Source organism: Falco naumanni, chromosome 1 (assembly GCF_017639655.2).
Source record: "Falco naumanni isolate bFalNau1 chromosome 1, bFalNau1.pat, whole genome shotgun sequence".
In the NCBI taxonomy this organism is placed as follows: domain Eukaryota; kingdom Metazoa; phylum Chordata; class Aves; order Falconiformes; family Falconidae; genus Falco; species Falco naumanni.
Window position 1 is genome coordinate 20,853,348 of NC_054054.1, and position 24,330 is coordinate 20,877,677.

Here is a 24,330-nt window from a genome sequence, read left to right on the forward strand (position 1 = left end):
TAGAGGACTTTAATACTCTGGTCAATCTGCCTTTCCTGATCCTTCAGTGTGTTCATTGGGATATCTGGTATGTGGGGAGCAGGACTCAGAGTATTTTTCAGGTGTAGTAGAAGTCTAGGTTTTCCCAGTAAAGAGAGCAGTTTGAGACTTTTCTTCCACCTGCGCATCCATTACTTACAGTTTTTCTCTCCATGGGTCTTGAAGAGGTGAATCCCACTCAGATAAACTCAGTGATATGTTTCAGTTCATGCAGTATGTGGTAGTGCTGAGGAAACTAACCAACCAACCAGTCAAGCAAGCAAAGCCACTGTTTCCCCCTGACTTTAAGGTCCTTTTATTGCCCTCAGATATGTGTTTTGTTTTGGGAACATGGTTCACAGCGTTTTAAAATGCACAAAGAGCGAAGGCTAATAGCAGGTGTCACTTTCTCTTTTGCAGATTCTTCACGAGGATCCCGTACTTGGAATGAGAATATTGCCATCATGAGTCAACAAGGTTATGTTGCAGCTCCTCCGTATTCCCAGTCCCAGCCAGGAATAGGAGGCTTTTCTGCAGGTTTTGGACCACCTAATTCTTCACTTCATTATGGGCATTATGGGGACCCTAATTCCTCCTACTCAGCACCTCAACCAGGTATGAATATGGCTTAAAATGTGTTTTCAGAGTTTGCTTTTCGATGAAGGTATTTTGCATCTCTTTTCCCTTACTTGTGTCAGCACAAAATGCTCAGTGTTACACTGCTACTGCAACAGGATCCTGCACTAGCTTTGTCTGTACTGGTGGTGTTGATGCTCAGATGTTGATGTAAGATGTGGTGGTGTATCTGACATTTGTGTGTGAATTCTGTTGTCCAGGAAGCAATAAACACGAGTGCTTAATGCTCTGTTATAATTCCTGATACAGCCAAATACAAAATGAATGATTTCTGGGAATAGAGAAACATTTCGCAACTCATGTTAATCATGTTAATGGTAAAAAAGCTGTCGGATATAGGTTGTATTCTTCACAGCCGGACCTTTGTCTTACTGAATTCTTGAGCACAAACTTGCCTGTGAGTATCAGCTGGTGTTCTGCTGCTTAAGCTTACTTACTGGGTGATGCATGGTAAGTAGAGCCCATCTGCTTTCTAACCACTCAGGAGACTGTCTCTGAGGAAGGACACCTTGGGTGCAAGCGAATTACAAGCAAAAGGGGATATTTACTTTACTTCTACCAGCATAATCATTGTATGGATTATCTAATTGAGATCAAACAGTTAAACATGGTTGTCCTTGTCTGTTCTTTTCATAAATTTTAACTTACTGATATGTGGCTTCAGACCTTTCAAGAAATATAATGTATGAGTATAGGGTGGCTGACCCTTAAAAAAGAAACACCAAAATTTGAGAGCATGGAATTTAAGCCTGTTTTGCTGTGTGTAAATTGTGCTGGTCTAATTTCAGTAAAGTCAAAGTGGGTGTGCTAGACTAGTGGATTTGGGCTGTGGAAATTATCCAAAGAGTAAGGTTTCCTCATCCTTCTGTAAGTCTACTAATATACATAGCTAAGATAGGGATGCAGGAAAGAGGGACCATCTCAATATTTTGCCTGATGTCAAGGGGAACATTAGTTAAAATAGTAAAGATGTCTGAAGTATTCTCTAAGGCATCTAAGAAAAGTTATTTGTTAAAATTTTTAATAACATTCAGGTTGTGATGTTACATTAAATTTAGTATTTGAGATGGTGGAGTAATGACAGAATAAATATCCAGGTATATTGGAATTTTTTACATATTCTTTGTTGTCCTTGGTTTTTGTGTTATCATGAAAACAGAAAAAAAGAAGTTTTATCCCTTTTCTTTAAAACTTCTTATTAAAGACAGCAGGAGTTGTATTAACCTTAATCCAATGCTGAATATGGTCAGAAGATAGAACTAGTTCTGGTAATTGACTTACTAGAATACTATGGAAAAATATCAGTTTTGGTACCAAACACATTTTTATGTTAAGAGTAATTTGAAGGAAGATAATTCAAGAAATACAGGTTTAAAAGCTGTTTATTCCACACTGCTGTATACATGAATTCTTGTCTCTTCATAGTCACTGTTGCAGATCTGAATTAAGAATCATTCTAGCAGGTTTACAGATTCTACGTTGTGGAGGCTATTTTATTTTAAGGTTGTTCCAAGTTTTCTTTGTGACAATGCTCTCTGAAATCAAAGGGACCCCTTGCTTCTACTTACAAAGATAACTGGGTGACAGGGAATTTCCAGTGTCCCAAATTAAATTGCAGGGTGTGTTTGTTCATGCTTGCTTCTTTCTTATTGTCTGTCTTGGATTCTTTTGCTGGCAAGTTACCAACTACTATTCGCTTCCTTTTTGCTATCTTTTCTTTTTCATATCTGCTTCTATAGCTGACCGGAAATCTGTCCTTTCTTATGGAATCACAGAATAACTGAGGTTGGAAGGGACCTCTGGAGGTCATCTGATCCAGCACCCCTGCTCCAGCAGGGCCACCTAGAGCTGGTATTCTTATTGCTAGAGCAGGGCCGTACACTTGTATTTTTTGGCGATCTTTTTCCTTCTTACAGAGTTCTTACATAAACGTACCTCTTCTTTTGCAGGTGTGTCAAAATCAACTGTGCCTTTTGGATCTTCAGCTCCTGTTGGGCCTCCACCGCCTGGTACACATCAGTTCAGCCAGACCAACTTCCAAAATGGGCCCAGTACACCAGGGCAACAGCCACATAGGTGACTTTCAAGAATTATACGTGAGATCTAAGCTATTTGATCTCTGTTACCTCTCTTCAGCTGCTTCACTGATATTTAAGTATGGCATCTCTTTTATCTTCAGCAGTTCTGACTTATTCCAATTCTGAACCAGATCTTCTAGTTCAGTTCACTGTGTTAAACTGCCAGATCATACAGTGTGATCTGTAATCTGATTAAGTTCTATTTTACAGCAAGTCAGGTCTTTATCATGCGTTGTTTTATTTTTATTTATTCTTCTTGGGCTTAGATCCATTGCTTCAAAGCAGCAGCAAGGTGTTATAAGTGCCGTTTAATATAAAAGTTACATTTTTTCTCTTCACTTTCTCATGTCTTAATTCTCCTTCGTTGTGAGGTACCCAGAAGTTGTTATTTAAAAATCAGTAATTGCCAGTGGGTTCTGACTAGAAGCTGGTCCATGTCTCTGTATCTGTAGTTCTCCCAACTCCCCAGGCCTTGTCAGGATGTGTTTGCTTCACTGTGGGATTACAGCCAAGGCTCCATAGGGTACTTTAAAGACATTTTATAACGCAGCTTTGTTGTACTGTCTCAGATGGATGACTGCTACCCTTTTGCTTAGGTCTGGGATAAACTGTTCATAGTCAGTCTGAAGTGCTGTTGTCCTGCCTCCAGAGCTTACAGGAAGAAGTGGAGACAGGAGTACGGAAGGGAGGAAACAGGGACAGGTGGAAGCTGTAAAGAGAAATCTTGGAAAAATGATCATACGAGGGGATAGCCAAGCTTTATTACACAGTGGTTGTATTGCAGGTTGTAGGAAGTGGGTAAATATGCTTAGCTCTTTTATTTAATTCTGTCAAATGTTAACTATTTTGCTTGCCTCCCAGGAGTGACGAAATCAGTTTGTGTACCTGTAGCTATTTTGGTTTTATTGAACCTGACACTGTTTAATAATGTTCTTGGTTTAGTTGGTTGAAGTCCTAATCTGCCTCTGTGCTTTTTAGTTGTTGTACAGTTATTTGTCTTCAAATAAAGCCATGCATATGTTTTATTAGGCATCAAAATAGGGAAGCCTGTTATGGGCTGTGTGTTATCAGTGTATAAAGGAGGACCCAAAGAGACTGATGATCAATTGTAAAAGACAATGTACTAATGCATGGGGAGAAGTGGTGGTTGTCCTGAAGAAGAAGAAACAAGGTGAAGAGAATTGAGTTGACATGACCAACCCAGCAAAATACTAATTCCCTTTCCTAGCTTCCAGTCATTGCCTTTACAGGTGCACGTCTACTGTTTTTCACCTGAACTTGTTTTATTTCCAAATTGCTGAGAGCTGCTATTCTAGACCAGGACATTTCCACGTGAATGATTCAAGGAAAGTGTTATTCTGTTTCTCTTGAAGTAGCTAGGCCCCTCCTCGGTTTTAGAACTGGTCATAGGAAAATCAGTGTAGATCTCTGGGAGATCTCATTTTTCCAGAGTGAAATAGTCTTGTAGAAAGTATCTTTATAAGCCACGTGTGTTACCACTTTCTTTTATTTAGTTTGTTTTCTTGCATTCATGTTTTTCTGTATCTGGTAATCATGAAGCAGTTTTTCCCTATCGGCATCTTCTTTTTTCCTCTACTACAGGAAACTCTTTAACAGTTTCTCACTTTATTTTCTTCTCTTCACAGATTTTTCTCTTAAACCTCTTCACTCATCCCTGGTAGGGAATCTTCCTTTATAAGCATGGAGAGGGGATGGAGTGATGCAATATGTTCAGAACCTTGTGTTTCTTAATCCTCAAGCTTTTGTATAGTTGCTAGTACTCTCCCTTTGCCATCACATACTTGCTCTTCTTTGATTCTAACAAGTATGCAAACAAACATGTACTGTCTTTTTTTTTTTTTAACAAGTGTGCAATCTCTTTTGTGCTTCATGACTATTTTCTGAGCAGAATATGAGCAAACGCTCTTTAAGAGTTTGGCTGTCCTAATTAATTGTTTCAGCACCACCCTTGAGAAGGTATGAGATCTTCTAGATGGGGTGATGATTGGGTTTTTTTCATAACTTTGCTAATTTTTCGCCTTAGGTTTCAAGGCCTTCCACCTCCAAGCAATACAGGACCTTCCTATCCTCCCTACGGTCATCAGTCACAACCAGCCTACCCAGATAGTGCATCCACTTCATCTACGACACAGCTTGCTAACCAGCTCAACAGCATGCAGATAAATAGCTATGGTAATCAGTTTTATCCGACCTGATTGACTTCCTAAAATTGACTTAAAGCTATTAAGACTGTGATAATTAGAAACTTACTGAACTTCTGTATAAATAGGAAATGAAATCTTTGACCGCTGTCATTTGCTTATCTTAGATTTTTTTCTTTAGTCTTATCCTATTCCTTAAACCAATATTCTTGGATTAATTCTGAATCAATGAATGAAACTTCTATAAAAGTCAGCTAATCTCACCAGTTGTTTCTCAAACTACTTGGTGATCCTGTCAGTAACAGCCAAGGCATGAGCAATAATATGCAGACAAAGTTTCATTTTTCTCAGCTTTTTGGAGTTTTTCTCTGTTTTTAAACTATCTTACTCTTTTTTTTGACCAAATCTTATAGTTTAGTTTTTAATCTAAATTTATTTGCATTTATTTTGAGCTTAAAACATCTCAAACCTGAGCTGTGAAGTAAAGATGTGATCATGTGATTCTTCTATGCAAATTACTTCCCACCACTAGTTTTCTGTTTGGCTGTACTAGCTTTTCCTGAGTATTTCCTGGTGAAATGTACCATTTCTTGTAAAAAGAGTGGAATTTAGTTAAGATCTTGTTTTGCTGAGGGCAGTGTGTTTTGGAGAATAATTTTTTTTTCATGAGGATCACTTTGATGGTTGATCTCTTTGTAAGATATGATGTAAGGTATCAGTTCAGGCTGCACTGATATCACTGTTGCTGTCCTGGCTTTATGAGTTGCTGGTGTGACTTAAGTGAAACCTACCATGGGTCTGACCTTCTGTACAATTGCTTGTCAAAATTTTTACCTTCTTCCCCTTAGAAAAATTAATTTAGACTTGAATTCAGCCTTGTGTACTGATCTGCAAGCGTACAATTAGCTCAGACCTTTTTATACTTTTAAAAATACTTTTTATACACTTCTATTATGAAGTGTGGCCTAGCACCTCTAGAGCACTTCAAATTTATCAATTCATATTATTTAGAGCAAAGATTTTTTTTGCTTCCTGCCTTCATTATATTGCCTTCAGCAGTAATTGTGTAAAATACAATGTTCTTGCTTGTTGTGTTTAGTGCTAGAAGTCCGAGATACCCTTCCGACCATGTAAAACAGTTACATTACAATTCTGCCTCCATGATGGGTTTTATTCTTTTTCCTTAGCTAAGTTGATGTACCTTGACAGAGTGCTGAAAATTACAGCTTATAAAACTGCCAGAGTGATGTTTGTAACAGCCAAGAACCTGAGCTTGTGTTTTGCATGTGACATTTTCTTTTCAGTTAACATGTCTGACAGAAGATGCATTTCGGTATTTGTATAGTAGCACATTGGTCTTTTTGCTCCAAACCTGATTTTGATTATTTTTTTAGCATTCTTGAAAATTATTTTGCCATAGATCTTTGGGGAGAAGTTTGACTAAAAAGATGGAGGTTTTGTAAAATAGTAAGTATTTACAGGTTTTAAGTCTCAAAAAAAACTGTTTCCAGGTTCCTTTTGATTCTTATTGGAATCTGGATCTTATAAACAACAAACTCTTCCTCACCAGTGTGTACAAAATAATTCCCACGTGTTTCATCTTTTAACATCAAAACCAGAAGATGGTTGTAAACCAGATAAAATGAGTGGATTTATCTTCCATCAGACCTGTCATGGTGAAATGCAAATAGCAGACTAACAAAAATATGCCATGTAAAAGAAATTGATTATTAAGCAAAAAGAATGTTGTTTCAGGTTATGAAATTAAACATTATTACAAAAGCAAATAGTGATTTATGTGTATTTAATCAAGAATTGTCAAACGCTGCTTCCCTTTCTCTTTTCCCATCCACCCCAGCTGCAGGCTTTTATTGAAAATAGAGTCAAAAGAAATAATATTGAGTGTCTGAATCAGTTCAGACTTAAACTGTGAGGTCAGATATGTTATGTTGAACAGGCATTCAGAATCCTCATAATGCAGCATGGTTGGTATGGGATACAGTACTGGTTATAGGTTGTAAATGTATTGAGCAAAAATAAAACACCTTCCGCGCAGAGTTGGTAGGTGTTTGTTTTTGACTCAGCTGACATAGTTTCTTACACAGGTCCTGGCACTACTCCAAGCTCTCGCGTGTCTTCTGGGCATCCGGCATCTTTTCAGGGTCCACAACCACCACCACCGACACAGCAGCAAGTCACTTTACCATCTGGATCACAAGTTCCTCCACCAGCAAATAGTGGCCTTTGTGCTCAACCATCGTTGCCTCCTATGGCCAGACAAGATGGGATCCCTGGACCTGTCCCTCCAAATCCTAACTTGCCACAGCTTTCAGGTCAGCCTTCAGGGCCTGGATATCATCCGCAGCAAGGTAAGGAAGGATGTTTGTTAGCAATTAAAAACAAAACATGCATGGGGAATCACTGGTGGAACTGCAGCTATTCTCAGCTGATGTTCTGCTGACTTGGAAGAATGAACGTTGAATCCTCTTTTTGTAGAATGGAAAGATATGCATTGTCAGTACATTCAAGGCAGGCTATGCTTTTCCTCAAAAGTTTAGCACTCTGAGACTGGAACAAGGAAAAGGAGATTAACTCAGATCAGGAACAAAATTATTTGGTTAGTAATAGGTAAAGGTGCAGTACGGTACAGAAAGGAGTTTTTCTTATACTCTGTAAAGGTATAGGTTGCTCTCCATCTTACAGTACTGTCTATCATAAGCAGCTTTCAAAATTACTTTACTATAGCAATAAAGAATTGTAACTGAACACAATTATTTAACCTGTCATAGGTGAGTAAAAGAGTTATTTTGACAACTTAAAAAGCCAGCTAACTAGCCCAGTTTGCATTGACTGATGTTAGGGGAGAGATTCTCACTAATATAATGGCCTGGTTTGAGTAACTGTGGTAATCTCTACTAACCATCCTACTTGGCATGTACCTGAAAACTTTGGAGCCAAAGTTGTCACGCCTAGTCTTGCACTGAGCCAAAGTAATCCATTTCTTGCAGAAAACAGAAGGGAAGGAGAAATTGCGTTTAGCTGAGTAACAGTGAGTTTTATGGTAAAAGTTTAAAATTGTGTTAATGATGTTAAAACATAATTTAAATAGTTTAAATGAATTATCACTTGTAACTCTGCAGCAAACTATGGTCCTCAGATGGCAGGATCTCAGCTGTCTTATCCTGGTGCCTTTCCTGGGGGTCCAGCACAGCTCCCAGGTCCACCTCAGAAGAAGCTCGATCCTGACTCTATTCCAAGCCCAGTGAGTAATGTCGCACTAATTTTTTATAAAAGTAAATTTCTGCCATATTTAAGGTAACGGAATGACAGTGATAATAATAACGTATTTATTTTAGTTGGTGGGGTGTTTTTAGGGTTTTTTTGTAACATCGAACAGCACTTACATGGCTTGGTTCACAAGATACATTCCAATTTTTGCCATTTCTTAATTACATGCTGTTTTGTAAGCTGTACTGTCAGTTTTGGGTAAATCAGTGCATAATGTGTTTTTTAGTATGGAAGAAGCTTTATCACTTTATCTAACATGGGACATACCCATAATACCAAATACTTTAATAGAAATTTGCAATAGGATTCTTAGTATGACAGTGAGCATTACTGAAAGATTACTTGCATTCACTGCAGCTAATCGCCTTTCCTTTTCATGCTGGCAAGTTTGAAGGCTTAAATTTGGTAACAGGTAAACACTTGAAATAGCATTTGTGCAGAATACAGGTATGTGAACTTTAAAACTGCAATCCTGGAAACGCTAAGAAGTCCTGTGCTCAAAAGCCATCTCACCATTTGATTTCAGGAGTTTTGCAGGCAACTAGAATTATTTGCCTGAGCATCCTTCCAGTTGCTGCAGCTTTGTAAAGATTTCAGTGCCTTGGAATATACTTATTGCTGAAGTTTCATACAGGTTGAAGAAGCTTAGCTGTTGGAACATGCACTGGTGGGACAGTGTTTCTTCTTCTTAGGATGGTGTTAGAGAAGGAGAAAACAAGGTTATGATTGTGTCCATCTTTCTTAAATAAAGTAGGCTAGTTGTTACCCAAAGAATAGCTAGTCAGATGCAGGCTGCATTTAATTTCTTTATTAGAAACAGCTGATTTAAATAAAAGGAGAAAATGTGCTGAACTCATGGGGAAAACACATTCTGATGCACACACTTATACTGGTTCAGACAATTGTCTGGACAGGTCAAAAGTTCCTTGGAGAGTCAGGATTTTGAAGCAAGCTGTGTCCTGCAACTTGACTTAGAACTTTCTGCTTCAAAAAAAAGTGTATTAGCCACCACACCATAAGCTAGTCTGGGTGAAGGAATCTTTCTCTGCTGAAGCAGTACTGCTGTACCGGAAAGAATTTGTGTTCCACCAAGATGAGATAAAAGTGTTTGTCTCAAAGCCTGACACTGTCTAGTAGGGAGCAGCCCTCCTTCCTTAAACTGGGATATTCTTCTATTGTTCTGGACAAGATTATTTGTTTTATCCAGCCATAGTTTAGATGTAAAATCCCCATAATTTTGGAAAAATGTTTGCTGATAATCACTGAGCTTAATGTAATAACTGCAATTACCTCTATTAAAGGCAATTTTCAAGTTAAATGTAACTGAAAATCATTGCATAAAAAAACTAAAGTGAGTGTTTCCAATTAACAAATGGTCTTAATAGGTCAGTCATTTCTAGTGTTTCAGTATGGTGCTTTCGACATAAGGATAAAATGGTCTTGTCTAATTAAAAAAAAAGGGCGGGGGGAGGGAGAGAAGGCAGTTTGGCATGAAAGCATGGTCTGATGTCTTGTTTCAATTATGCACATAGAATAAACAGCCTTGACTATGGCAGCGATGTTAAAATAGGTTAAAAGGTTTGTTTAAGCAGCACAGAGAGGATCAAAATTACATGTTTAAAAGAAACATAATCTGGGTCAAAGTCTGTAAAGGGCAAAAAGCTAATTCAGAATGAGGAATAAGTATGACCATGTATATTTCTCTTATTTACATTATATAATTACAGTAGTGTTGCCAGTTAAATTTACTTCTTATCTGTAGCCATTGTTGATTTATATTTTTCTTACATATGTTAGAGGTTGATATGTGCTCTGACAACATCTATGAAAACTAGCATCTGGGCTTTGTCAACAATTATTTCCAAGAATAATGATGTATTTAGGTCAGTTAACTGTGGAATACCATGGTGCATTGATCCTTTGCAGAGCTAAGTCTGAAAGTGGTTTGCTTTCTTCAGCCAGTGGACCTTTTTAGAGCAAAACCTTTTATCTTCTAATGCAAGAGTTAGCAATAAGTATACAGTCCAAGGAGGCAGGGAAAAGTAATCAAGCAGAAGATATAACAAGCTCTCTGAGGAATGTACTGTATATTTAAATTGCAATACAATAACTTTACTGGGAAAAAAAAAATTACAGGCCCCAGATTATTTCCAGTGTGTTAAGAAATACCTCTTGGACAATGATCAATAGACTCTATGCAATTAATTTTGTTTTTCTTCTCTGTTTGCTTTCCAACAGAGGCTTCTGAACTTCCCTAGCTATTATTAGAAATTCACGTACAGTGGAAAGATACAATTCCATGGGATACCAACAGCAGTGGCAAAGCCAGTTTCAGAAATTCCCTGTCTCATTCCTATTGCCTCTCACAGCTGTTCGGCTACACTCTAAACCAGATTGCCGAAAAGATAGCTTCTTTGAGGGAAGAGGAGGAATAATGGTATCATCTCAGTGATCCTGTTTATGGTGTGGAACAAAATACAGCTTTATATATCTTCAGGTATATCCTGAAAAGTATCAGACTTTAACAGGGGTGAGGAACTGTGCAGAAGCAACAGTGGAGGAGGTGTATGGGAAAGGAATTTGTTCAGTAGTAAAGCCAGTTTCATGAGCGCTTCATGAGATTACATTATACATTGCTACAAACTAAGCTTCGACCAAAGTAAATCTGTACATGATCAGAGCTGCTGCATTTTAATAATATCTGTGATTGCTCTCCTTTCTTTCTAGGAGGAAGCTCACAACATGGTAGTCTGACCTAGGGAACAAAACCCCTCAGCTCCCGTGTTGAAATACTACCTAATGGCCAAAAAGGCTTTTCTCAGGAGTTCTAAATTGCTGCTTTCTAAATGACAGTGCTGAAATACAGCTCAGCTAGGAAGATGATCTACTATGTAGATTATTGTTTATTTCTTAACCTGTGCATGGAGCCTATTCAAGAGGAATGGGGACTAACCCCTTCCACCGTTGCAATTACCTGTACATTCATTTATGAAGAACAGCAGCTGGCATGACTAGGGTCATTCAAAATATAACCAGGTATATATGGCATCCAAGTAAGGTGATGCACCTTGCACTTCAGTTTGGTGTGGGAGAATGGAAGACCAGATTCAGTAATGAGGACTTATTTACATCATCGCTCTCCTCAATTTGCTGGCTAGCTTCTCTTGAGAAGGTCTGTCCTCCTAGCAGTCGTCGTACTTACTCATTTGTTCACTGAATATAGGTCTTATCCACCCCAGCATGCAGTGTTACTCCTGAGTTCCAACAGGCAACTGCGGCTGTAACTAAATCATACTGCTCGGCTGTGTGTATAATTTTCTTGTTAAATGTCCTGGAAGCCTGTATTGTGATAGGTTTGTAGCACCTCGTGTCTAAGACAATGTCTCTAGTGTTACTTGGTGTAGATGTTGGTGTAACTGTTTATGAATGTAACTGAATGCATGGGTTACTTTTCTCATACCCTTCTTGCTTCTTATTCATCAGATTCAAGTAATTGAAAATGATAAGGCTTCTAGGGGAGGGCAGATCTATGCTACAAACACAAGAGGACAGGTTCCGCCTCTTGTCACCACAGACTGCATAATACAAGACCAAGGTAACTGTCCTTCTTACTAATTTGGTAGTCTTTCTACATGAAATGTAATTTACAATAAAAAAAGACTAAATTCTCAGATTTCTCATCAGAAAATGATGCTCCTTACTCTAAATTAGACACGAAATAGGAAACTTCCTTTAAAGAAAAAAAGTAGGGGTGGGTGACTAGTGGGAGTTGAATTCTTATATCTTGGGTTAATACCTCCTCTATTCTTCCAGATCTTTAAAATAATATGATTAGTTGAGAGAACTTTTCTTTTTAACTTGAAATTTAAAACCTTGAAAAATTGTAAGTTGAAAATCCTTTTGGGGTTCTTCTGAAATTTTAGAAGATGGAAAGTACAAGCAGCAATGAGACTACCACTGTTAAGTATTAAAATACATATTTTAGAAAATTCTGTCTAACTGGTAGGGGCAGCATTCAAGCAATCTAGTTGACTATTTTTTCCTTGGGCCAGTGTATCTGCCTTTGCTTATGCCTAGAGCCTGGAAGTACAATATTCCATGTGCTGCTTTTGACAGCAGACTTGATATTTTAGTACAAGTTAGACTGATGGGTGTCATTTAGTCCAACGTTAATTTATCACTGCTTGGAGAAACTGCTTAAAATGTACAAACACGTCAAGGCTTTTTGGCATTATCTGAGAATGGGGTAATGCAGTTCTGACGAACACATTCCTTTCAAGAAACGGAGTAGCTTGATAATTAAAAAAGGAGCATAAGGAAGCCAGTTTCTGAAGTCCTGTTGGCTTTCAGTGCTCTCATCTGCAGTGCACAGTACAGTTTCCCATTGAGGGAATTGAGCTAAGTGTGCAACCAGAAGTGGTGTGGTGATTTTAGCACACTATATTTTACAAGATAAATGAGCATGGTGATGTTAACATAGATACACTTTTTTCTGAACCGGAGCTTGCTCATTAGAGCAGTCTTAACAGTAGGTATCAGTCTGCAGCATTTCTTTATGTCCAGTGCTGACATTTCCACTGGGGATTTCATCCATATTATTTTCTTCTAAGATTTTAGATATGATATGTTTCAAACTAATCTCTGTTGAGATTCTTACTGTGTGGCGTTTTTTCTGATTGTGGGGTTTTCCGTGATATGTTTAAATCTGTGCTTAAAACTCAAACAGCAAGAAAAGGTTTATCTACCGGGAGGGGCAATGGGCTGACATACAAAGAGGAGAAAAGGGCAGGAGCTTGCGTGGGGGGGAAAAAAAGCATATATTTAACTCTGCATATGCACTTGTTGCTTTGTGTTGTTGTTTTGATTTTTCTGGTTTGTGTTTGGGACAGGCGCGTATCTTTTCACAGCCTTTCATTCTGTACACTATGTTGGGTGTTGCAGGCCATGCCAGCCCTCGTTATATCCGATGTACTACCTACTGCTTCCCATCGTCTTCAGATATGGCCAAACAGGCTCGCATTCCACTGGCAGCTGTCATCCAGCCTTTTGCTATTGTACCACCAAATGAGGTAAGGACTAACTGAATATTAGTCCTACGTGGTTTTTGTCTCCTAAATATTACAGACTTGTTCTTCTCTGATTGGGTTGGGGTTGAGGGTGTTTTACCTCTGACTGTGAGGAAGTAAGGCACTAGAGAGATGGCAGAAAACGATGAGATGCACTTGGTTCACAATGCAACTTGAAGGGATAAAAGTCTTTGTTTTCACAGTTGTCACGCTTGTAGCTTTTCTAATCTGAACCACTAGGTTCCTGTTGTGTTCCCCCAACTGCCTCTGGTTCATGCTAGCTTTGTTGGTTGCTTGCTCTGCTGGAACTCCATAGGCATGGGCAAAGACATTAAAAAAAGATGACCACACACTGTATCAAGTTCATTTTAAGACGTGGATGGTTACATTCAAAGAATGACATCTTTCCATTTAGTTATTTATAAAATAATTTAATTTCACAACAGGCTGAGAAGATAATGGTATTTTCTACTTCAGTGAGCTTAGTCATAGAAAGAAGACAAATGGAACCACCCATTTTTGGCACTCATTTGGAAGCACTAACCTAGTCAGTTCCTTTTCTCACGTTACTATCTCTAATAGCCCTTCATATTCCAAACATACCCCTCGTTCTTCTGCAAAGTATTTGTGCAGGTTGGCTGTATCCTGTGGTCTTAAAACAGTTAGCCAGATTTCCTGGCATCCTGAAAGGATTTTAGCAGCAGCAGAGGTAAAACCAGTTTTTAAGTGCAGCATTTAGCTGCATCATCTGTGGGATCATCTTTCTTGTTCTTTAGCTTCTGCCTTCTCCATCGCACAGCTTCTAAATTCTGCAACAAAGGTCTGCAGAATGCATTTCCTTTTCATGCACTGCACTAATGTACTGTCAGAGCACTGTTTGCTGGGAAAAAAACAGGGATTTCATGAAAGTTGTAGCATGTGATTGTGTTTTCAAAAATGTCTCATAAAATGCATGCACAGAAAGGTCTAATTAAAATTACACAGACTTTCAGCGCTTGGTTTTGTGGTCTTTGATTTTTCTTTAACTTTTGTTTTATTACTTGTAAATTCTTAGGTTTTTTTTTTTAAAATATGTTGGAAAAAACAGATGTTGTTCTTTATCAGGATGGATAAATTCCAATGCAACAGTCCTCTGTAGTTTGAATTAAGAGTATTATTTTAGCAGGGTAGTATGTAGTTATCTTCTTTCTGGTCCACAGGGAAATAGGATGTATTACTTACGGATCTGCAGATACTGTGTGTCAGCATTTGTCTGCTAGACAACAACTTTGGGTTTCTTTCCAGTTCTTGAAGGGAATGTGCAGACTTGGCTTGTTGCCCCACCCCCCGGCATTTTTTCTAGATGAAACTCCTGCTGTTGCTTTTGCAGCCATTCACTTTACCAGCCAACCTTTACTCTTCACTACCCTTTATCCCAGTTTTTGTGCCCAGGCAGCACTTAACCGATTCTGCTTTCATGTTGGTGCTTCATTTGTGCATCTTTCACTTTCAGTCAGCCTGTAGTCATTTATGTCCCCCATGCAGGGCTTTCCTGTCTCCCGCATGGTGTTTGGATAGGGTGATCAATGAGTTGCTAAAATCTAAATCTCTTCTGCATACATAAATTAGCAGGATGTACAAACACTTGTACTTGGCCAAGTTCAGGAGGTTTTCCCAGGGTTGGCAGGAAGATGTACTCAGTGACCCACCCGTTCTGAAGTGTTAGTGCTCTCAAGCTGCTGGAAAGGTCAGTGGAATTCATTAATCTGTAAAAAGCAATGTATTTTCCCCTAGCCTTTTTCTTGGAAGAGGCTAAAAAAACCTCTGAAAAATGTCTCTCAAAATTGGCAGCAGTCCAGTGTGGAAAATTTTAATGTGAACAATTATAGCTTGGTAAATTTATAAGAACTGGAGAGATGGTGTTACAGTAGGAAGCACTGGGCAGCCTTAACTGAGGCAGTTTTTCCAAGGCTTGACTGTGCCCTTTGTCTTCACTGCCGCTGCCAAAATAAGATCTTGCTCTTAAGCTCTTCTAATAAAAATGGTCTTCTATATGGGATTTATAACTACTTTAATTCTGAAAACCCACTTAATTTGAAAGAACCGAGCTTTTTACAGAGGTAAAATACATTCAGGGGCTTATTTGTGTTTCTGAATTTCCTAGTATGGTACATTCTGCCTGGAACTAGTGACTGCAAGGCACAGAATGTTCCTCACTTCAGAATATCTTCCCTATCTTAGTGCCTTTTAACAATGCCTACAAGTGATGCTCATCACATGTTACAGGGCTCAGTACAAAGTGGGAATCTGTCTCATCTCTTTATCATTTGATAAGCAGCATGTTGTACATATTAACTCTTTAAAATAATGATTTTTTTTCTTCTAGCCTTTTGGTGAAAACTTTAATTCTACTTTGTTGCAGCTTCAGCTGCAGATGTACCTCTGTTTCTGCCATTTCTAGTATACTCGGTGTTAGCACCCAAAGAACTTCAGTTCTGCTTCTTTTAAGAGGAGGAGGAAGAAAAGCAGTGGCTACAAGGGTTTAGTGGACCATGGATGTGAAATGTCTGCAAGTGGTTTGTGCAGCAGTAATAACGATTAGGAGCAGCCACCTAACTGACCTATCTCACTTGAACTGAAAGGGCTTCAACAAATCTACACAGAATATGTGATACATTTTGATGTGTATTACATAGACCATGCCTTTCTGTGTTAGTAAAGCCATATTTAAAAAGCTTTGGGTATCAGGGTCACTCAAGTGACTAATAGACTTAAGAGTTTTTTAAATAATTGGCATTTTGCTTTGATCATCACTTACTAGTTGAGGGTGAATTTAGGATAGTATATAAAATACATTTGCATTTTCAGTAGTCTTTTGTCATATAATTTTTTTTTCTATGCCATTATGGTACTCTATTATGGTACTAAGAGAGTTAGAAACAGAGGAAAAACCTTACCTTGCTCCCATTTCCAAATAATATGACAGTTCAGTGCAGTCTTCAGATGGTTTGGTTTTCCTTTCTGGAAGCCAATCCTGAGTGTGGATTTTTATTCATTGAGAAGGATTGCTTTTGCATTGATGAAACATTACGTTCTGTCTAGGTGTCCTAAATGATATGAAGAGAACTGCAGATCATATTTTCTCCTGTCCATGCTTTGACACTGTGTAATCAGCTGCAGCAAAAAATTAGGAAAAAGCAGTGAAATAGCTAAGTCTGCTGACACTGGTAGAATTAGATGTATGAGAGGGAAAGCATAATTGTACAGACCTTATTTTCTTCTTTAATTGAACGCATTCACCATTTTGGTAAACGACTTACAAATGGTGGTACATGTCGGTACCAGTTGGAGGGTTGTGCGCTCTGATTAGTGTCTCTTGCTGAGCTTACACTTCGACCATCAGAGCAAAGTGTTGGGCTGTTCTTGGCAGTTCAGACAGTGGGAAGGAATGTCTGAGTGATTCTTCAGCTAAAGCAACTGCATAAGACGGAGTAGGAAAAAGTAATGGGTGCCCTGGTGTTGGCAGAGACATGTGCTTGATGAACATGATAGCCATCACTTTGCTGTCAAAAGCGTTTTTTCCTGTTACTTTTTGACAAGGAGATCCTATGAGAAATTCTCTTTGGAGTTTACTGTAGCTTCTGCAGGTTAGCAGCATTTTGTTCTGCAAATTAGATATTTTTTCATGTCTCTCTCATTTCACATTTTACTATAAAGAATCAACAGTGCTCTGGCTGATGGAGCCTGGAACACTCCTTGAAGGTTTGGAATTAATACTTGTAATGAATTTTAAAAAAAAAAAATAGCTGTCAGTTGCGTTCATAGAAACAGTAGTCAACTGGAAACTGAGCTTTGAGGATTTGTTTCCTTTCACTAAGAACATGGGGAGATAGAGATAAAAGATCCTGGGAGCCTTCAAATAGAAGGTTTAGATCCAGTGATCTAAAGCAGTAGCTTTCTCAGAAACGATCTTCCAGTTTGGAGGTCCAACCTGGGAAAAGAGAATTCAGGATTTCATCGTGTCTGAAAGGCAAATTTAAGATCAAAATTAAGATTGTCCCTGTGGGTTCTTTTGCGGAAAGAAGAGTGTCTACACACAGGGACTAGTCTCCCATCTCTAAAAATGAAGTCAGAATGTTAGTGTACAAAGTGAATAAGAATTTTTTTATAGCTAGGGTCTGGGAAAAAGCTGTCAGGAGCTGCGAAGTATGCAAACTTGATCAGGGGCATCTTTTGAAGACATGTACAACAGATATCTCAATTTCCAGTAAAGAATGGCATACATATTATCCCTATGGGAGAAAATAAGAATGCAAAGTAAAATCATCACAGTGCTAGATAAGGGTGCTAAATCAAAATATCTCATGCATGCTTTGAAGAAGTTTAATCTGTTTGGGGGAGGAACGACCCCAAAATAAACAGGGTTTGCTCCTGCAGTGAGAAAGAACAAATTCAGAATTAGAGAAATGTTATGAAATGAAAAGATGAAGATTCTGTTGCTTTATAGCCTGTTAAAAACTCCCCAGGCAGTTGAGACCCAGTGGAATACGACCGTGTCTGAGAAGTTCAATAGCATCTAAAAGTCTGGTAAAAATTCTGAGTTGAGAAGACACAAGGCCAATGTAAGTGAATACAAAGCAAGGCATAAAAATACACCTATACTTCAATATCTGTCTTCACATCAAGAGAGGAAAGTTCAACTCCATAACAATGTGTAGTCAAAAGAGTAAGAAAGTTCTAATGCAGCTGAGATGCATGATTGTGGGTGCTCACATGTAACCTGGTAAAACTGCACAATTAAAACATTCTAGAGAAGTGGTTATCAAATTTTAAATAGTAAAACTGGACACATTGTAGAAAAATTTAAAAAGGAGGCTGTACTTCAGTAATGTTAAATTGCAAGTGAGAGCGAATTTAACTAAGTAGAGACCATTTAGTAGAGATTGTTGTAGGGTTGTGTTTGGTATTTCAAAAGCGGCTAAGTTAGCTATGCTTGGCATACAGGCACTGAGCTTCAGAAGAGCAGAGCAAGTGAAATGGATTTATTCAGAAAAGCTCTCAAGTTGAAAGTTAGAGGGGCAAAATCCACCGACCACATACAGTCTCTCAAAGATAACTACAAAAAAGCTAAAGCCAATCTAGAAAACAATAAAACTAGTGAACATTATGTGTGTACTAGATCCCATTCGAAATAAAGGCTGTTAAAACATTTGTGCCTTACTTCCCCTACACACACCCAGTGTCTTAACAGCTCTAGACATTTCTGAATCTTATCTTTACCAATTTTTTATTTATTATTTCTCAAAAATAGCGGTTCATTTTCACTGTCCTGACTTGGATGATCTATGGAAAGTATTTGTTTGTTATAGATTGAGAATACAGTATCAGTGTTTGATGTAACTTATTTTTAGTCCAGCAGTGCTTTAGCAACAGTCTATAAAAATAAACTAGCTCTCACAGTTATCATCATAGACCAAGACATACATGAATTTGTTTTGGAGATGTATGAATGTTTCCAGAGCTTGAATAAACCATGTGATCTTAATTTAACATTTAATACTTGGTAACAAAAGGTAGTTAAAACAGTATTTCATGTTGTAAAACCAAAAATAAACAACTCCAAATAATTATCTGTACTTACATCTAAATTACCTTCTTCTTTGCTCAGTAGTTTTGTGTTGGCATTCTCTACCATGTTCTTTCCTATTTTATTTTTGTTAAGAAATATTAGTTACTGAGAATTTAATACTTCACTTTCCATTTTTTTTCCTCAGTTAATTAACTAGTTAAAAGATAAAACTGGACTGGAATTACTTCTCAGAAAGACTGGTGTTCATGAACTAAAAGCCATTTAACCTTTTCAGAACAGTGAACTTTGATGGTGACCAGTGCAGTTGAGCTGTTTGGAAAGCCATGGTTTATACAGGGATGATACAGGGATGATTTCCTAGGTAGATTTTTAAGGTTAGCAGAAGCTAAAAACTGAGGTGAAGATCTAGCATGTGATGCAATGCTCTAAATATTTTTTTTGTTTCAAGAACAAACTCAAGTACCAAAGTGCAGATTTTCTTTTAGACTCCAAGTCTACTCCTTTGGGTTTTAAATAAGTCATTTAAATGTTAAATAAATATGAAGAATTAGGGAAATCACCACACTCCTGCAGCCTGCCCTGGGCTCAGTGAGGGCTCAGGTTCTGCTGTCTGTAGCTAGTAAAAAGTGCAAGCAGGCAGTAGCTTTAGTTTGAAGCATGGTTTTATAGACCCATGTGTTTATTAGTGGTCATGTGCTCATGCAGAGCTTTGCTTTGAGGAGAGTGAGGAATGCTTAGTTTGCAGGCAGTACAAAACAATTCCAAGTAAACATCTTACTGACTGCTCCCTTCTGTTAGGGATTGGTTGAAAAGCACAGACTGCAGAAACAGATCCTTGAGGTGCTTGCTGGTAACATCTACCCACTCTAAAAAGCCATCATTTTTATTTTACCCTTTGATTTCTGCCTTTCATCTAGTTACTTATTCACAGGAGGCCCTTCCCCCATATTGCTTGAGAGCTTAGCTAATTTAAGAGCTTTTGATAAGGGATTCTATCAAAAGACTTTTTTCAAGAGGAATACATTATATCAGATAGGTCGTGCTTATCTGCATGAGGTCTGACTCTTGACAAAATTCAATAGAGCTACATGTCATGACATACCTCGACAAGAGCCACATCAGCTCTTCCTCTGTATATCCTATTTATTTCTTTGTCTTTTTATGTTCTCCTGCATTGTACTATCTACCAGTTTGCTTTCTGTAGCAAAAGGACTTGCTGGTCTGTAGCTCTGGGGTCACTCAGTGGTTCTTTGTAAAGTTTCTTTTTGTATTGCTGCCGCCTTTCCTTTTGGGTGCTGAAGCTGATGTAAGCAATTGGTTTTATGTACAGTTCAGCAATTTCACACTGTGAGTCTTTTTACACAGGAGCTGCATGGTTAGACAGTAAAAATGTCCATAATACTAGCAAGGTTTTTTCAAACTATCAAAAGATGAGAGTTTTAAGAAAATTTTCTGAAGAAAACATTCTGAAAGAGATTGGCAACGGTTTTGCCATGCTCTGTTTTGAAATGTCTCACCCTTCTTGGCTTGTAACTTTGTAATCCCCATATGTACTTGGGACCTGAGGTGAGATTCCTCTTTGTGTTCATTGCTACTGGAAATGAAATGTCAGAGTTTATTGAAAGTTTAATGACTCTTTTCCTTTTGAGTATACTTCATATGACCCTTTATCTAGATTATTCAAAATGCCTTCATGCCTGTTGACACTACTGGTCCTTTCTCCAGTATAGGTATCAAAAGCTTCCTCCTTTCAAATGAGTACTCCACAGCAAAACCAGCAGCTCTTGAGGAGATAATATTTTGCTATCTCGGAATTGTAAGTGGGACAGATTGCTTTGCATGCTTACAGTACTGATCTCTGGGTTGTCCAGGCTCCAGCAGAGAGTGATTTTTGTCAGTGTCTTTGGGGCACACTATCAAAGTACTCTGTGCTAGATGTCATATTTTTCTAAAACATGGTAAGAGTAGAAGCCCTGCACATGTGATATAACTTAATAGTTAGACACTTAGACTGGTGATGCTGAAATGCTTTTACATCCTCCAGGAAAGGCAGGGGTTGACCGCTAAGCTGTTGGCCAGTTTGTACAGAAGAGTTTGTTGCCTCTGTTTAAACTTCTGCATGTGAAAGTCAGTGGATCAGAAAGAGAGCATGTGCATCAGTAACACACTGTAGATGACAACTGGGTCAGTTTAGGGATAGGGCCATGCTACCAGCCATTCTTTCTTGTTCTTAGGACTGCCTTGGTATTTTTACAACAAATCCAATGTCAAGCTGTTTGGAATAATCAATTCATATAGAGACTGTCTAAGTAGCATAAACCTCTGTATCATGAACTCATTGCTATATACCATGCTGGTATGAGCCTAAGCACTACTACTACTTCCATTTTCCAGTCATTAAAATAAAACAAGTGCCAAAGCATTCTTATTAATGCCTTCATTTGGGAGAGAACTGTGAGACTGGTCTCATAGTTCTGAGTCTGCCTGGACTATGGAGCAGGAGGAGTATCTGACATTTTGTTGCTTTGTTGGTGCTATTTTACTTGATTTTTTTTCAATAAACTAGCACTGGGTTAATATCTAGGGTTTTTGCATAGCTCCTCTGTGGTGCCTGACTCTCCCATGCATGGTATGGAGAACCCAGAACTCTTAGGCATCTCCAGATGCCTCAGCCAGAAAGCTTTTTTTCACTGTGGAGAACCAGTGCCTGTAAGCTAGGTTTCATAATGCCTAATTTAGAGGTGTGTGAATCCTGTATTTGATGAGGCTTCCTTTACAGAGCATACCCCGTGCTAGTCTGCATTTGGTAGTAAAGCATTTGGAATTGGATTGCTTCCCAAGACTTCATCATCTAGGAAGAAGTTTTTTGTTAGCGTTTTGGGCTGTAACTACACTCTGTAACTCAAATGAACTTTCGGAGCCAGATTTAGAAAAGTCTGTGGAAGCAGAGCTTTTCTTATTTCAAGTAAGTTTCCTGATTTAGTTTTTTCTGTCTTTTTGCTTTTAGTGTACATTTTAAAATACTCTTAAAGTGTATTTTCAAAATACTTCTGTAGTACGCTGTTCCATGCACCATTCCAGTTATGGTAGGAGGTAATCCTGAAAGAGATGGGGACAGTGACTTGAAAATTTGCCATTATTATAAACCTTATTCATATTGTAATCAGAGTTCCTGATTAATTTTTTACAAATATGAAATTTAGACGGGGAAAATGCTTTTATAAAGATGTTGTAATTGGTTTCTGCTGGAGACTGTGTTTGTTCTTCAGAATGGTAATAGTATAAGAAAAACAGTAACTATTGAAGGGAGATAAAAAGTAACATTCATATCCACTTAATTAGCTGGCCAACAATATTGATGAATTGTTTTGCCAAGAAAAATGAAACTCAAGTAAAAAAAGTATTTTGGCTATCACTAGATACCTCTGTAACTCAACACAGCTGCTTGAATAGCATCTACCATTTTGCACATGCGTTTTCCCCTGCGGGTGGCACATTGCTGTCTTGAAATGGTGTTTGTCTCCCGTACGCACTGGCCAAAGTTGATCATAGCAACAGCAGTAAATTAAACATTGTGAGAGTCTGCAAGCTCTAACCTTAAGCTGTCAGAGATGTTGCTCAGCTACCTTGGAAACTTGAGAGAGTCAGAATGCACTGGTATTTAGGAAGTTCAGGAGGAAAAGTAAGTGGTTTGCTTTTTAAACTGAAGTTGTTATTGCATTTTCAGTTCATATGTGTTTTACTTATTTGTGCATATTAATGCAGTACTGTAGTTTGGATGCAACCATGTAAAGTGTGTAACTACATTGAAAAAAAGTTTTGTAAAGTTGTATAGGAAGCTGATGTTGGCAGAAGGTTGTGGTTGGGTCGTTTGGTCTTGGCTTTTTTGTATCAGGCAAATGTACCAGGTTACATGTGGGGCCTAATCATATCAGGCTCTAATGCTGTTCTGTAGCCTGCTTTTACAGAATGTCCCTTCATTGGTTCTGTGGGAAGGGAAGCTTTTCTTCTTGGAGGACGAGAAATAGGTGGAGGGAGCTGCTTTTTCATATGGTGTTTAACCAGAATTAGGTAATCTATGCTTGCTAAATGGAGGCATAGATTACCTCCTCAGCCTCAGAGTAAAGGAGCAGTAAACAGAACAGGTCTGTGCCCTTCACAGGACTGCTTAGCTCATAAGTCAGTTTGCACAGCCCCTTACTTGTGACATTCAGCTGTAGCTCAGCATTAGTAAAAGAGAGGAGGATAGTTGCATACAAACATTATTAATGTTTGGAGGTTCCAGAATCTGCTTGAAGCATCACAGCTATGATAGTTGTGAAAGTATTCATGGAGGAGAGATACAGAGTATGAACATTCCTACCTGATGTGGCATTTTTAAAATAACAGCTTGACCTTCAAAATTAACATTGTAGAAAGGACATGACGTTTAAAAAGGGTATTAAATTCATCCCAGATATACTTGCTTCAGAGGTGAGGTTATTCAGTGCTCCTTTTGTTCACGTAACAAAAATTCTCATTATAGTTTCTAAGTACTTCTGTGGCAATTGGCTAGCCGTAGTTGGCTTGTGAATGCAGCATGACATTTAAAGTATGCCCAGTTCTTTCTGATTTCAATGGAGATAAATTAATTAGCCTTAGAGGAATGTTTACTAATAAACATTGTTCAAGAAGGCCTGCAGATAAACAGAACTATTTTATCCACCTCCAATTAAACCCTCTTGTACTTGTCTGTGCTTTTTTCTGTCATTAAAGTTTCTTTCTTTAATATGTTTATATGAGCAAAAATAGGAGCAAGAAAGTTTCTATTTTAGAAATTTCTCAAGAATGCAAACATGAGTAGTCAGTTTTAAAAGTCACAATAATGCCTTCTAACAAAAGAGAAGCAGCTCCAGGTTTTCAAGAAGGAAGGCAACCCTCCACTCATTAGACTTTCATGCATGATCTTAAGTCAATAATTGCTTTTCTCTCAAATGATGAAAAATTTTATATACACACACCTGCACACCCCTGTCTACCCAACCCACATACTTGGCCTCTAAAGTTGATGATAGCGCACAGTGGGCCAGAATGGTCCTGAAATCCAGAACTGGGTGGCTTTTTTGTTCTCGCTACAAAGACTTGAATAACATTGATAATGTTATTCTGATGCAGAATTTCACCTAGGAGAAGTGTTGCATCAGAGATCATTACGCTACATTTAGATTTATTGACAAACTTAAATATTTTTTCCCTAAACCTAGAGCTGCATGTTCCACAAGTACTATTTGGAGTGGGTTTTTAATAGCTATCGTAAGGATTTTCTAGAGCATGTTATAAATGGTCACAGCTGTGTTTGCATTAAATGGTCTTTGGCCTTTTAAAACAGAATTGATATGCTAATTTACCCATTATCTTTACATGTTATAGGCTGGGCCTGTGTTTTAAACTCAGGTGTTTGATTTATCATATATTTAGCCATCTTGAAAAATGCTGTTTGAGGGTAAACTAACATTGATGTGACAATACAGCAT

General features: G+C 38.1%; 1 protein-coding gene across 4 annotated transcripts in view; it reads left to right on the forward strand.

Moving 5' to 3' along the window:
- SEC24D (SEC24 homolog D, COPII coat complex component) overlaps positions 1 to 24,330 on the forward strand; it is a 64,110-nt gene that overhangs the window by 10,395 nt on the left and 29,385 nt on the right. For all 4 annotated transcript variants that reach the window (XM_040584310.1, XM_040584328.1, XM_040584320.1 and 1 more), the window contains 7 exons: positions 439 to 633; positions 2,604 to 2,730; positions 4,777 to 4,925; positions 7,000 to 7,263; positions 8,035 to 8,156; positions 11,666 to 11,777; positions 13,124 to 13,251. In XM_040584310.1, the coding sequence (XP_040440244.1) occupies positions 483 to 633; positions 2,604 to 2,730; positions 4,777 to 4,925; positions 7,000 to 7,263; positions 8,035 to 8,156; positions 11,666 to 11,777; positions 13,124 to 13,251 (1,053 nt within the window). In that variant the 5' untranslated portion in view covers positions 439 to 482. The remainder of the gene's footprint in view (positions 1 to 438; positions 634 to 2,603; positions 2,731 to 4,776; positions 4,926 to 6,999; positions 7,264 to 8,034; positions 8,157 to 11,665; positions 11,778 to 13,123; positions 13,252 to 24,330) is intronic.